Below are 16,354 nucleotides of genomic sequence, written 5' to 3' on the forward strand. Positions count from 1 at the left end.
TCAAAATTCTCTTTACTGTTCTGTGGCGGGCACCTTCGGGAACACTAAAACACTTGATGGCACCAGCTCTGCTTGCGTCGTTTCAGAGCTTTCTTCGGGTTTCCTGCGCGCTGGTTGAAATCATGCTTTTTTTTTTTTGTCCGTTAAGACCATCCTAGAGAGCGAAGAAACACGGGTAGATCACAACGTCGCGTTTTGCCCCGCATACCGGGTGTTTCAGCGGACATTTTCAAAGATTTTCAATGATAGGCTTTTTAGGGTAGAAATATGGCTTTTGCGGCACAGTATTACCAGTGTTGGACTGGTGAATGGCCTAAAGTAGTAAGCTAGATAACTAATTTTTAAAAAATTAACTTTTTAACTAGCAAGTTAGGCGCCTTGTAGCCGGTCGTTAGCTATAGCCATATCAGTTCTTAGAATCTCGAAAACGCGATTACCCTCACCGTTGTGACTCCACAAAATAAAGCGGCTTCGTGCAAAAATACATGCGCTTTCGAAAGCATGCAGGCAAAGCAACTCCTCCAGTGCATGTAACCAGTCGAAAAAGCCAAATTTTGTCGAGCCACAGCGCCTAGGATAATCGCATTTTCGAAATTATAAAAAGGAATATAGCTATTACTAACAATCGGCTACAAATCTCTAATGGCAACGCAACTAAACGCCTAACTCTAGTAGTTAAAAAGTTAATTTTCAAAAATTAGTTAACCAGCTTACTACTTAAGACGATTCACCTTTTTCCTGGTGTCTGCCAGCATTGGTAATACTATGCCGCAAAAGGAATATTTTTACCCCAAAAAGCGTATTTTTCAAAACTTTTGAATATGTTCGCTGAAGCACCTGGTACAGTCTGCAGCTAAAATAATTATTTCTTAACTACCCGAGGCGAAAATATTCTTCAGGATTAGCATAACGTAAAACCCATAGCCAGTTGGAATGACCAAACACTTGGGTCATTCTACAACGCCTGGTTGAATGATCTGCACAGTTATTAAAACTGTGGGATGCAGCATTTAGCGCCTTTTCGACCATCTTCTCGTTCACCAGAGCTCTCTTCGCAATTTTTTTCGCTGCTTAGAAGGAGCTAATCTGGTCAACCTTAAACCCAACTAAAGTGAATACCTGGCGGGTCACACTTCCTAAATATAAATTTAATAAGGTTGCTCATTTGGAAGTTAGGGGGCGTTACGAAACACAATGCTGAGTTTTGTTGCACTCTCCCCTAGTTCAATAACGGATGGAATTATTCCACAGAAACAAGGAACACTTAGGACAACTCTACTGAATTTTTGTTGCTTGCAAAATCCTACAGTGCGGCATTTCGTAGTTTTGACGCATTTATTACTGAGAAATTCGCATTAAAAGTTGGAATCTTTTTGCCCCTGCTCTTGTTCAAACTCAGGACATCCGATGACGTGGCCACCGAAAGCGCCAACTCCGTTATTGATGGTCTGATGGTTTATGAGCTGTGCGGTTTAGCAGGAGCCAAAATGGAAGTTACCGTTGGCCGGGCGTTGCAAACACCTGGTTGCTGTTCCGGGTGTTCTGCCACATTGCAGTGCCCGGTTGTTTATTGCCCGCAAAGATGTCGAATTTTTCTTGCTCTCTCTCTCTCTCTCTATATATATATATATATATATATATATATATATATATATATATATATATATATATATAATAGAAGCCAAACAACCACAGAAACCAAGCAACACAAGGGAATTTATGTTTATTTATTTTGTGGTGTTGATCAATGAAGGATATTATTGAATATGTTATCGCTTAAAGATGATTAGAAAAGCAGAAGAAAAAACAACCACATGCTGCTGGTGGGAACCGAACCCGCGACCTCCGAATTACGCGTCCGGTGCTCTAACAACTGAGCTACGGCGACGGCTGTCAGATCTGCTGCTTTCTGGGGTATTTGTGCTTACAAGTAACCTAAGCTTGAGAGTGTTCATCAGCGCCACCCATGTTCATAAGCGGCGGACGTAGTGCGTCCTGAGTTATACGTACATATGCCTGAGAAGACAATAGGCACAAAAACCAAGGAACACAGGGGATTTTTATATATATTTATTTATTTTGTGGTGTTGATCAATGGAGAATATTACTGAATATGTTAGCGCTTAAAGGTAATTGATTAGAAAAGCACACACACACACACACACACACACACACACACACACACACACACACACACACACACACACACACACACACACACACACACACACACACACACACACACACACACACACACACACACACACACGCATATATATATATATATATATATATATATATATATATGCGAGAACCCTCTTATGGCATCAAGGCTACCGGATTCGAGGCCCACGTTAAGCTCTTGAGCAGACAAGAAAAAGAGGTGCTCGGTGCTCGTTATGACATAAGATTGGTTGGTTGGTTTGGGTTTAACGTCCCAAAGCGACCCAGGCTATGAGGGACGCCGTAGTGAAGGCCTCCGGAAATTTCGACCACTTGGGGTTCTTTAACGTGCACCGACATCGCACAGTATGGGCCTCTAGAATTTCGCCTCCATCGAAATTCAGCCGCCGCGGCCAGGATCGAACCCGCGTCTTTCGGGCCAGCAGCCGAGCGCGGTAACCACTGAGCCACCGCGGCGGGGCCGTTATGACATAAGAGAACTTCTTCTTGGGCTAGTCGGTAATTCATCATTGCAGGCTCTGGCTGATTGTATATATATGTATGTGGTTTTTGCAAAGTAAACCAGTTGTGCGTGGCGCTCTGTCCCATTCTCTGGTCTTGTGTGTGAATTTTTGATGCCTTTAAATTACAGTGATCGTTATGACGCACACGGCGGAAGCCAACAGCCACCGAAACCAAGGAGCCGGTGGGATCCGTGGTTCGGATCCCATCGGCGGCACGTGGATGCTTTTCCTTCCGCGTTCTTATCAATTACCTTTAATAAGGCATAAAATAATGACACTTAATTTCCAAGTGATTAACACCACAAAAAGAAAAAAAAATCCTTTACGCTCCTTGGTTTCGGTGGCTTTTGACTCCCATCATCGTGGTCATACATGACTAGGATGACGTCAGCAAACCTTCTGGCGAAAAGAACTAGATTATCTCAGCAGCTCAGACGACATAATTGTGTTTTTTATGCAATTTTTGGACATTTTTGCTTGTTTTTATCCACCAGTGTTTTGCCCAACACAGTCAGTCTTTGCAGCGCTGTGTCTGCCTACTTCTTTCGCCCTGTCCCAGTCGCGCTGTGCCTTTACCTGATGAGCGGTGTACGGGTGCCGACTACAGCCCTTCTGATCGGGTTCAGCCATAGCGAAATGGACAGTACACTGACTCGGACCTGTGAGCAACGTTCTATCCCCACTTCTCCGACAGCGCCCTTGTGCCTTCCTCTTGAAAATAAGGAACTTTCAATCAATCAACTTCTCAAAAAAATACTCAGATCCAGAAAATTTTATTTTTGATTCTGCGGGAATCCAAACTTGCGATTTTGGGAAATTCCAAAAGCGACATTTTCTGCCTCCTGAGATATACGAGGTTTTTCAAGGAAACTACAGTGTTGTTTGCAGAACTAGCGTCCACTTCTTCATGTCACCGGCAAAGTAATACCATTGTTGGCGGACGTCAAAAACAGTGAATCATGTTAACAAGTAAGCTGCGTAACTAAATTGTAATTGTTAATTTTGTATAAAAATAGACATAATTGTGTTTTTTCTGATATTAGGCGCCACATCTATTTTTAGAATTCCAAAAACTCGAATACCCTCGACGCAGTGGCTCAACAAATATTGGCCACTTCTCGCTCAATTCGAAAACCGCGCGCTCACATGGATGGATGGATGGATGGATGGATGGATGGCTGGATGGATAGGAGCGGCCACCTCGAAAAGAGGGGAGGGGGGGGGGCATTTGCCACCATGCTAAGCTTTTTTTCTTTATTTTTGTTCAACTGTGTTGTTAATTCTCATTAAGATTCGCTATCTTCTTCCACTACGGATTCCTACACTTTTAACCTGATGTCACCTCTCTGCTTTTCAGCCACCAACCCTCCAATCGCTTTTTGCTAACTTCCACTGCAGATTTATTTACATGACCATTGTTATCTTTAAACCCTAGGGCCTCAGGAAGAGTGACTGTGCCTGCATCGACATCCGGATGGATACCATCACATTTGCGTATGAGGTGTTCAATTGTTTCTACAGATCTACCACACACAGCAGATGTGTCATCATCTTCGCTGAATTTGTTTTTGTAACTGCGCGTTCTAAGGCACCCTGACCTAGCTTCAAAGAGTAAGGCACTGCCTCTTGAGTTATCATAGAAAAATTCTTTCCTGATCTGCCTTTTCCAGTATCGGTATAGTTCTGCACTGTGCTTTTTTTTTCATTGGATTAATGGAATTTTTAACTCCCGCGTTTTTAACTTGTCGTTTAATGCTCCTTCTTTCTCCGTCCTCGTGTCCGGCGTACTTACTGGTTAGTTTCCTAGTTCTTTTCCGCCACTGTGAGTCAACGCTTTTTCTGTATAAGTATTTAAATACCTTAGCTGCCCACCTGTTATCGCCCAATTTCCTCAGGCGTTCTTCAAATAGAACTTTACTCTTAGCTTCCCGTGCTGCAAAGCGACACCTACTATACTTCGCCTCACAAGATGTTTGCAGCACTACGGAAGACAGAGCTCTCTCGTCCAATCAGGGCTGCAAGAACACAAAAAATAGTCCCTCGAATATTTGAGCAGTGTAGGACTATTAAACAATAAGCACAGAAATTGGAAACATAGTTTGGACTGGTATATTTAGATGGTAGAGAGTGCTTTAATCACTGGTGATATTAACAGACAAAGCCCGTACGGACATAGCTCTGTGGAGGCCTGCTGCGAGGTAGCGATGCGTCGCCATTTTCCAACATGGCGTCAGTCGATTCAGTTGTGTCTCCTGTGTGCCCTACACCGACAGTGCGCTGTTTTCCCAAGCAGGCGATCGCAGTTGGCTTCTTGAAGTGCTTCGCATCGAGAGCGGGGGCAGTTCAAGTACGAATGCGCTCATCAAGAGGACGGAAAAACTCACCCAGGCGAGCGAGCGAACGCTTTACCAGTGGACAACGCAGACGTTGAAGGCGGGCCGAATGTTGTCCCCGAAGAAGCCGTCAGCGTTACAGTGATGGACAACGCGCCATCTCATTCTGTGAAGCAGGATAAAGTGCGGCTATGAGTAGCCTCAAAAAAGGACATACAGACTCGGCTGTCCGGAAAATGTGTCGCGTGCAGCAGCCACCGGTGAAGGCCGAACTCATGAAGCTTGTCAACAACGTGAACAGAGGTGGGGGCCGATACCGTCTGGACTGCATCGCCGAAGCTGTTGGCCATCTCGTTGTGTGCCTGCCACCCTACCACTGCCAACTGAACCCGATGGAACTTGTTTGGAGCGATGTCAAGGGCTTCGTGGCCAGTCAAAACAAGGAGTCTAAGCTCCAAGACGTGGAGCCTCTGGTTTGGCAAGGCATCATGCAAGTGACTGCTGAGAAATGAAAGAATTACGTGCAGCATGTTATTAGTGAGGAAAAAACTGGATCACATCATCGACGATGTTCTTGACCAAGGACCGGCCATTCTTGTAAACCTGGAGGACGACACAACCAGCACTGCTGAATGGAGTTGTGATGAGGACGATGAGATGAGCCCCATTAAAGTGCTAACGTGCGCGCAAAATTCGGGACCATTCAGTACTGTCGCACTGAGAGTAACGAAAATGAGGACGACAACGTCTCTCATGAGATATGGCAGACGCCGTAGTGAAGGGCTCCGGATTAATTTTGACTGCTTGTTAATTTTGACCACTCGATTAATTTTCTCGCAGCGCATGGGCTTGTTTTGCATTTCTCCAACATCGACATTCGGCAGCCCCGGCCTGCATTCGACCCAGCTTAATAGTGTAGTGACCATGCTGGAACAAATAAATTCATATACACGTGACAGGAACATTGAAAATAACTGTGACGGGACAACAGAGGAACTGATACGAACAGGTGGCGACAAAAAAAAAAAAAAATTCAGGGGGCACTTTGACTGTCTAAAGTGGGTAGAGGCGGAAGCGTTTTCCGCACCACCTTCGCTGTTTCTGTGGCACTGGTGGCGTCACATGTAATTGAGTACTAATTACTAAGTGATGGCAAATCACTAATTAATTGTCAATTACTGATTAATGCCTGAACACTAATTAACTGCTAATTAATGCCGCTTAAGCTTCGCCTTTAGGAGTGGAACGCGACCGCACGTTGTAGCGCTGCCAGGGAGTCCATGGAACGCCACCACCCATTCGGCGCGATGCCTTGCCCTTTGAACGCAACGCTTTTTTAGGAAAGGAAATGGCGCAGTAATTCTCTGTAATCTCGGTGGACACCTGAACCGCACCGTAGAGGTAGGGAGGTGGGAGTGAAAGAAGATAGATAAAGAGGAGCCGTAATGAAGAAAATGAAAATTGCATTTGAGGAAAGGAAATTACGCAGTAACTGTCTCACATATCTCGGTGGACACCCGTCAAAATTCAGGGGGGCACTTATTTGACCTAAAGTGGGGTCACTGATGTGTGGTTAAGATGTTAAGCTTCGCCCCTAAGAGTGGAATGCGACAGCGTCTTGCAACGCTGCCAAGGAGTCCATAGAACGCCATCGCCCATTCGGTTCTACGCCTCGCTCATCGGTAAATTGGTTTTTGAGGAAAGGAAATGTATCTGTCTCTCATTTGTCGGTGGGCGCCTAAACCTCGCCGGAAGGGAATGGAGGAGGATGAGAGTGAGTGAGTGAAGACACCGTATTCACTAGACGCGCCTTTGTTCATTCCGAACCATCGAGCTGGCATGGCGCAGTGGATAGCGTACTCGTCTCTCACGCCGAAGACCGGGGTTCGATTCCTGAGCTCGACCAATTTCTTAATCGCTTTTATTTATTTATATGGCCTGACTAGTAAAGCTAATTAGGCTAATTGGGTAATTATGCAATTAACTAAGCTCAGTCCCACTTGGAGCATCACTATACGATCCCTTCAATTGGTTGTATGGTTACTAGCCAAAGTGCAATTGGCCCCGTTTGAAATGCGCGCACTGTGACGTCACGAGCGTTTCCACCAATTGAAAAGCGTGACATTTTCTGTCGACAACTGCTGCTTACAACGATGAGACATTAAAGGCTTCCGCCTTAAAAGTGGGGCCAGTTCCTTTGGAACGGGCGTCCGTCTGTTCAAAAACAATCAGATGAAAAAATGAAAAGACATCAATCGCCACCTGCTACAGGTAGAAAGAAGCTAACAACTAACAACTAGTACGCCTTCAATCACATTGATGGAGCCACCTCTCAATACTCGGCGGGGCGATAGGCGCGTAGGAACACACTAATGTAGTGCGCGCCATCCTGATTGGACGAGAGAGCTCTACCTTTCGTAGTGCTGCAAACATCTTGTGAGGCGAAGTAGGCGATTTCATCGACGCCGCTGCGCGCACAGAGCTGGCGCGCGAATTTCGAATTTCTATAGCGCCAAGGGAAATCGCGTTTTAATAGTTTAAAATTTAACTTTAAGTTTAAACGCCAATAATCTGAAATAGTTAACCAGTTTAATAGTTTAACCATCACTCGCTTGTTTTCTGACGTCCGCCAAAACTAGTATTACTATACCGCAGATGCCGGCTTCATACCTGAAAGACCTATTTTTGAAAAGTAGTGTCGGGCTTCCGTGAAACACGGGGTACATAGTGACAACAATATTTTCTTCACTGCACTTCCAGTGGCAATGACGATTTTGCCCACGCTGCAACGCGGCGCCCTCGCGCACTGACTGCAGGGGGCGTGTTTAGATGGGGCCGAAATGCAAATTCGGCCGCGTACTGTACAATGTCAGTGAGCGGTAAAGGAGCCCAGTTAGTGTACATTTATCTCCAGTCCTCCACTACGGCGTCTTTCGCAGCCCCCGTACAGTTTTACATTGAAAGCTGTATTAGCTTTGTATAAGCCATTAGGGGTATACAACGGCAGCCGTCACGCGTAACGCGTAACGCTATTGAGGTTGTGGTGTCGGCTGTGGAGCGAGACAGTTACTGCTCCATTCCTTTCCCTAAAACTAACTAGCGGCTCACTCCGGCCGTTCAATCTCTCCCGTCGGATGGAAAGAGTGAAAGCACACTTGCGCCTTTCGCCTCCATCGAAACGCGGCCTCGGCGGTAAGGTTAGAACCCGGGTATTCCAGTTCAATAGACCAGCGCCCTAGTCACCGCGCCGGGCGGAGACCAATGGTACTATGTTGCCAAACTAGCAAATACCATCATTTCCAGGCGCCTTCCATAGAGCGGCGGGTTTTCAAAGCGTCGCGAGCTTTGCTTAAAAGAGTTTCTGAAAATGTTATTTGCCGCATATTCTGAATGACCTTTCACGCTATCTCTGAAGTTAGGTAGAATGCATTTTTTTTTTCAGCTCGAAATACACAGGACAAAGAAAGGAGATACACGCAACACGAAGGCTGTCCAGCGTTGAGCAACACACGTGTGCTGCGCAGCTTGAAGCAGCAGAAAAGCAGGGAAATTCTTGAGGTCCTTGAGATACATAATGAAGGCGATAAATTCATTAGTACTGCATCTCTTATGTTACTACCCCAAGGATTTACGTTATCTAAAGACTAGAATGACGCGGGTGTCTAGGTGAAACTGCAGGGCTGTTAAACTGTGTTAAAGCGGATGTGAATGTGCGGGGCATGCGCTTGTGATCTGGGGTATCAAACCTTGCTTTATATTTGTTTTTGTTCGGGCCAATTGAACCATCAGTTGAAGTCAGCGTTTGTCCCGCGTGCATATCCTTTCTTTGTCCTGTGTATTTAGCGCTGAAAAAGTGCATTTACATACCAAGACCAACTAGCCAATATTTCCACTTTAACAAGTGTGAAGTTAGCTTTGCCAACCACGCATAAGTTTACCGTCACTTATAATAACGAAATTGCGGAAGCAGATACACGGCGAACAAGTTATGCGATTGCAGGGCTGAGAACGTCAGTAGGAGTCAGTTATGGAGCTTTCAAAAGACGCAGAACCGCGCTGTGAGGAAAAGGATAATGAAAGTTGAAATAACGAAGGGAGAAAGAAGTGCCATAGTGGAGGGCACCGGCAGAGCCTCGACACCTCTTTCTCTCTTTCTTCTTTCACTCCCTTCTTCCTGCCCCCCCCCCCCCCCCCCCCGTCCTCCTCCTCTGCGCTGTTCCGAGTCTTTCCCTTCCTCGCTGTCCTCCTCGCACGTCAGCTGTGTCTGCTGTTAAGGTGTCCACCAACACATGAGACAGTTACTGCGCCATTTATTTTTCTCCAAAAACACAGCGGCGGTTTTCAGTGCCGCGTTGAAGAGGTGCGAAGAGGAGTCCACGACGGATGTTCGCGAAAAGTGGGCGCCGTGGGATGCTCGTAGATTGGCCTTGTTGGTGCAAGCAGATATTCTCCTTTCTGACGGGAATGTCGAAAGCGTGTTCATATTCGAGCTGAAAGGTTCACGACCGCACCGCTAGCGGTGGTGCTGGCTCATAAAGCGGCGAAGCCCAGTGGCCAAACGTGTTCGAAACAGAGAGGCTAAGCCAAGTAATTAAACGTGCTTGAAACAAACAGCCCTTAGCGAAGTAGCTAAACGTGCTCGAAAAGAGAGGCGAAGCCAAGTAGCTATTTGTGTGTCAGGTTTACTCGCCGTGTGCATAATATATCTGTAAATATGCTATGCCAGCGCTACCGTTCTAAATGCATGCATGTGCCAGATTAACTACTGGACACGCTGCTAATTCCAACCAGCTTTCGCTGAATAATGCGCTAAGCCGGTAAGCTTATAGGTCTACCAATTTTTTGGGCTTTACACTGAATATACCATACAACTCTAATCGTTCGATGGCTTTCTTCAACAGATAAGTCCTAGGAAGGAGCCTGCAGCAACATTCGACATAAACGCACTAAAATGTAATTGTTGAAGACAGCGTTGAATACATGCGCGTGGCGCATATATCTGGTTGTAAATAAAGCCTGTCGATTGCTATAGAAACCGGTGAATACTATGGACAAGCAATCACAGAAAATTGCTCGCGCTTTCTTTAGGACTTGCCTGTGAAGCCGGTCCTCCTTGCTGTACAGGCACTCAGGCTGAGGACGTCTCAGATGGCACCGCGCGCGCAGGGGAATGGCTATGACAGCAGTGAACGGTTATCGCACTACTATCTTCATGTATCCAAGTTCACTTATTATAACGGGCGCTTGATGGGAGACTAGGCAGCCTTCATTTTATATTTATGTATTGCTCAGTTCTTCAGATCTGCACTTCGGCCTTCGTGAGATGGAATAAGATTGCGAGGCTTCTCACAAGAAAGAAAAAAAGAAAACAGGAAGGAAAGAGAGAAAGAAAGAAACCGGTGAAGCAAAACAGAAAGCAAGAAAAACAAAGCAACAAAAGGCAATTTACAATGAATGAAGATGCATCCGAGGCTGCGACTATTTTCTTCACCACCACCACCCTTTCTTTGTCGATGGGGTTTTCCGCACCCTGTTGTAATTTCTTGCTTATTCGAAGGCACAGAGTTAGCTCGTGGAAGGGGCACAACCAATGTATCTGCACGACACGGCGCTACGCCTACAACGTTGCCGACGCCGAACCAGCCGTGCGTGAACCCGCTGTTTATTCTTTAGTTCTTTTCTAGCGACGCACTCCGGTCGTCCTCCCTTCTTACGCAAGGAAGCTGACCAATAATGGTTTCTCATATTCAGTGACGCAACAAAAGCGTTGCTGACGCAACAGATGCGTGAAGTTATCGAAAGAGACGCAGGAGAGGGTCGTCAGGGGTGTTTCAGGGCCCGCTGCTACGAGGGGCCTGGAATTCGAGCGCTCATCGACGATCGCCATCGCGTATAGGCTGCGAGAAGTTGCCAGCTAGCCGACCAGGCCGCGCTGCACGCACTTGGCGCGACACCGGCAGGAGCGGCGTGCCCTTCGCCCCATTCACCTGCGCCCCGTTCGGGGTCCGCACCGCCGCGGCCCTCGCGGCTGAGCCGCTTCTCTTTGCTGCGCGCATTGTTTCCAGGTGGATGCATTTAGAAAGCCACTGATTGCCTCCCGACGCCACCCGGTTCCCTCCTCCGCGGTTGGCCCCCTCCTCCGCTCCCAGCAGGAAGACAACAGCGGGCGAGCGTTCTTGGCACCGAAAGTAACGACAAATAGCGGCATCGCGCACCTCAAATAGAAGCCTCTCTGTGTCCCGCGAGCGGCAATGAGGACCGAGCCCCGACCTGCGCCGTCGGAGACTCGCTATACGTGCTGATGCGGCGCGTCAAGGCTTCACCGCCGTTCACGTTGGACGCCCTGCCCGATCCACACCTCGACCGCACCTTAGTCTAGCGACGTTATACACCGTTTCGTGGTCTGCAGCGCACTCGCCGGCGATAATATGCGTTACAGACGTCTAGAACGGAGGGCCCAGGGGCGGGAAATGTTTTTTTTTTATTCAGATTATCTCTGTCCCGATTCCTCGCCGTTGCCTCGAGCGCCGCGTGCTGTAACCGACGCATTATTTCGTATAAAAACGTCACATGAATGTGGTCGAAAAAAGTGTTCTAATTTGCGCACACCATGCTTTGCCTTTTAGCCGACACAAGCAAACAATATATATATATATATATACATGTATATATCAACTTTGATAGGGTATACACGGGACATCGAATTCACCACGGCGATCCTCCTGTCGTTTGACTACTTTGCGAACAAAAGAGAAGGCAGATTGAGCATCGTCTTCTTTTGAGAATCACCCTTTGTGGAGAAAAAATGAGCTTAATTCATGTCAGTGTGCATTCTTATGCCATTTATTGTATGTGTTCGGTGGCTCATACCCAACAATTCTGAACAAAATCATTTTTTAAAGGGAAAGAGTTTATGAACGTAATGTTTAATATATTGTAAGATTATATTGTAATAATAAATAAATCCGCAGATCTCCTTTCGACAGGCTTGTATTTTTTTTTGCTATTAACGTTTTTTATATCGCCAATACCGTTCCCCATTGGATTTCTATGGCTGTCTTAACTGCTCGATGCGAGCGATGGACAAACTTTGAAAGATTTTGCTACACATCGGAAGAATGGACTATTACCTTCAATATTTCCATAACAGTACCTTAAAATTTTGCAATATTAAAATTTTTTGTCCAAGAATGTTGGGCATTTTGCGCGCTTCTGTACAAATTTTATGCGCCGTTTATTAAAACCAATATTAAGGTTATGGCGTTTTTGGTAGGTTATTTATTTTTTGGGATGATTTCGGTTCACTTGACCTCTATTTTCCTGCCCAGAGCACGACTGCTTCCGTTGGCGAGCGCGGACAACAATAACAACAACCAAAAAGGCCGGATGAATTGCAAATGCAACTAAGAAACTTGTTCTTCCTTGCCTGAACAAAAACAGAGATAAAGTTCATAAGATTAGAATTGGAACTCAAGCCCACCAGGAGGAAGTGCTCTCAGCAAAAACCAGTGAGCAGGCCTATGATATGACATTTCACAGTGAAGCGCTGCAAAGCGGACATTTCAGCTTACTCGTGTTTCGGTGTCGTTATCTTTCGAACGTACGCAACGTTTGGTGTATATGTTAGTGCTGCGTCACAGTAAGATCTTATTCCTCTCTCTCATTTGCCTTAGATCTCATTCAGTGATCAAGCGCGACGGCCGAGGTCCATACGCTTACAGTTGAGCTTTCGCGCCGAACAGACGTCACAAAGTTATTCGTAATCGGTGAACGCACTCTTTTCTAGCTCCCTTCTTTCATCTTTACTCCCCTATTCGCTCCCCTGCGCAGAGTAGCATGTCAACGAATAATCCCGCCGGCTAAAATCTTTTTTTTTTTGTTAAAGAGCTCCCTCTCTCTCTCGTAATCGGTCAGCGTACGAAAGTTTCAGAGCCAAAGCGTGATGTTTTCTCTCAAATAAATAAACCTAACCAACACGCAAATAAAACTTATTGGATGCAAATGATTTTTGCTGCCATGGCGAGGAACTGGCGGCAAGTTTCCCGGGTTTGTAATGATGCGTGGTAACTGATGAAAATATGAACACTCGTACCGAATTAAACGTCAGTTGTTCTGTGACAGACATTAGGTTGAGATAAAGAAGAAAACCTCGCCCGTAAGTTGTTCTGCGACAGTAGAAATATGACGCGGTTTGAGGCGATCATGGCAGCGAGATATTCGCAACACAACAGAGCGCTCTTGTACTGAAGCGTCCCGCGCCGAAATGTTCGGATTGCAGGGGCGTATCGCAGTCACGAGAAGGGCTCATTTGTCAGACGCTCGCAACAAGCCTTCGACCATATCTTTTGAACTATTTCTATGCTCTGAGCAGGATATGCCCGCGAATGTGTGCATCAAACATTTTCTCCGCTCGCTCGTTTCTCGCATAAAAGCTTCCAAACCAAACCAAACTTTATTTTATTTTACAAATGTGCATACAGTCTTTAGGATGAGCCTCTCTCACTGTTTCTTCTCCTGGGCCTAGTTCCGCGCTCCAGTAATCAGGACTTCGTCACACTGGATCATCATAGTCAAAGGCAGAGGGAAAAGAAAACCTGCAAGTCATAGACTCCAGCTACCGATTAGAAATGCGTATTTGGGTGAATGTTCGCGTCCATCTTGTGATCAGATAAGCCCATTGCCCCTTCCCAGATAGCTTGGCGAGAAAAGGAAAAAAAAAACGCACTTTTAAGCTGCTAAGATACGGCTAAGCTGAAAATGTTTAGGTACTCGTGTATACGGGGATATTTTGACATCGGACATTGCTGACACGGCTCCCACACAGGCGCTTTTGACCGGACCGAGCGTGTTCGACATGCAGCGCCGCTACACGTTCTGGATCGGGATCGACAAGTTGCCAGGTGGCACTGCAGGCACACGTAGTTTCATAAATAGTAAATAATTCTGTAATGAAGTGAAAGCGAAGAGCAAGCCCATTTTGTTCAGAAATTCCGTTACTGCGAGGCGGCTACAGCAGTTTGAACGTACGCAAAGCAGACCCGTCTCCCTTTGCACGTGGGCGCTTCTGTATGCAATATACTGATAACGCACATTCAATTAATTTATATTCTAGGCACTATAGTGCTGCGTTCTAACTCGCAACCAAAACCGAAGCGCGGTACCGAGAGAGTGAACAAGACTGCAAATGAAGTCAGACTGGTACTTTCTCACAGAATAATTTCTGGACTTTCATTTTGAGTTGGAGCTTAAATACTTCTTGAGCACGAGGGTAGCAGCCCTCGATCCGAACAAAAAATCCGCATCGGAAGCCGCTGGGTGTCGAGCAGTATCGAGCTCGATCCTAATGGACTCGATAAAGTGCCCGTGCAATAGCGATATCGGAGCACTGTGACCCAAGGAAGACGCAGAAGACACGCGGCACGTAGCGCGCAGCGGTAGGTGACCGATTGCGCAGATTCATTCAGAGGTGCCCACGTGTCCACATCGGCTGCCTGTCTGTTTCCGTTTGTGGTAGAGATGCAAAAGCACACGACAGACATGCAAAGGCGGCCGTGCTGTGCAAACAGAGCGGTGCATTCTTGACGTTCCACGCCGCTCTCACGCGCCGAACAGTCGTTCCGGAGTCGTGTATCGCTGCTGCATAGAAGGCGGACACACGATCGGCGGGAAACGAGATTCTCCGGGTTACCGGCGCGGCTGACTTGTGGCGTGACGGTGGCTTCGGGGCGCATGCGTCTTTCCTATACGCAGACTGACATCAATGATCTGTTACCAGGGGCACTGCATTGCCTCTTTTAAATGCAGCCTTTTCGGCGTGCTCGCGGCTTTCCCTTTATTTTCCTCGGTATTATAAAACTGTGCTGAAAGGTGCAGAAGTGCGGTCGGTGCAGCATCGTTTGTTCAGCGCTAGCAAGCTGCCCATGTTTTTGGCCAATCACACTGCATCACGCTTAATATTTCGTCATTCCTTCATTTAATGTGCTAACTTTCATTGCTTTTTCTTTTACGTGATGCGCTCTTTCCTGCCATGGTGCAATTGTAGCACATTATTTTCATGGCGTCATGGGTTAACGCGACACTCATGCTCTCAAAGGTGGCAATGGCTGAAAGAAACGCGCGAGAAAAGGTGACCGATGTCGTAGTTGGGGAAAGTAATATGGGTTAAAAACCTGACAAAACTGTTTAGGGCCGCATTGTCAGTTGGATCCAGTGTCCTTAGTACATCCATTTAATCTACGATGGACGATGTTTGAAGTTTACTTCTGTGGAGCGGTAATGGGTGCTGCACATGTACAGCCGCCCACAGACTTAACACGAATGACGGAACGCTTGGCCTGGACTGCCGTCAGCGCCATGAAGCGATAGTCATCGGGTGCGAGATAATGCTCTCGGAATGCTTACGGTGGCCGACGATTGCTGGTGCGAATCGCGGCAGCTTAAGGGAAATTTCTGGTTCCCGCGATAAGAAAACTACAAAGAGTGTTACCGGGGCCGTGGAGGCCGAATCGGCGAGCAAAAAGCGCGAAACGCCTCCGTGCCGAGCGCGCTGTCCACGCGGCGATCAGGCACAAGCGGAAAAGCAGCCGAAGCGAGCTGCGCACCAGCTATCGTCAGCCACCGTAAGCATAGCGAGAGCATTTTCTCGCACCAATGACTATCGCTTCATGGCGCTGACGGCAGACCAGGCCACGCGTTTCGTCATTCGTGTTAAGTCTGTGGGCGGCTGTACTTCGCATTTATCGGCCGCCAGCGCCAACGAGTGGGCACGCTGCCTCACCCTCTGCGGAGAATTGTAGACAGCAAGCGTAGCTTTCGATTCTTGCGCTGGTATACCGCTTAGTCGGCAGCCTAATTTCACCTTTTTCTTTTTTCAGGGTGCTGTAGTGATGACGATCCTCGTCACTTCCTGAAGATTGCTGGCTCGCTCCGACGTTGGCCTCTCTAGTGTAACCAAACGCGAATAAATGCAGCCTAGTAGCCGCGCGTGTACACGTGTATCTTGCGCGTCCCTCGGTGTATATAGCGTGTTGTTTCGTATTGACCCCTTACATACAGATTGTCTGATGTAATGGGAGCAAAGGGCAGATGAAACTTGCAAGCATCCATGATAACGTCCTCCTTGGACAAAAGAAGGCGTTACTACAACATGCTGTTTAGGTTGTTAATATTTTTCGACACGTGCGAAAAGTGCCACTTGGAAAGATGTCGAATGTCAAAAGAAACCACAAAGAGAGCAGTTAAAAAAAATCTTGCACACTTCTATGCTAAACCTCGACATATCCCTTTTCATTGTTTTTGTTGCGCTTCTTTTGCATAAGCTTCCACAGTATACCC

At 46.8% G+C, this 16,354-nt stretch overlaps 1 protein-coding gene across 1 annotated transcript in view; it reads left to right on the forward strand.

Annotated features, from left to right (window-relative positions):
- The window catches only part of LOC149354192 (uncharacterized), a 37,314-nt gene extending 21,204 nt beyond the window's left edge, over positions 1–16,110 (forward strand). Inside the window, exon 3 of the mRNA XM_089583147.1 lies at positions 15,895–16,110. Within this exon, the coding sequence (XP_089439273.1) occupies positions 15,895–15,930 (36 nt within the window). The 3' untranslated portion in view covers positions 15,931–16,110. The remainder of the gene's footprint in view (positions 1–15,894) is intronic.
- The last annotated feature ends 244 nt before the right edge of the window (positions 16,111–16,354 follow it).

The sequence above is a fragment of the Amblyomma mixtum genome, chromosome 3, assembly GCF_055824585.1.
Source record: "Amblyomma mixtum isolate Tamu chromosome 3, ASM5582458v1, whole genome shotgun sequence".
In the NCBI taxonomy this organism is placed as follows: domain Eukaryota; kingdom Metazoa; phylum Arthropoda; class Arachnida; order Ixodida; family Ixodidae; genus Amblyomma; species Amblyomma mixtum.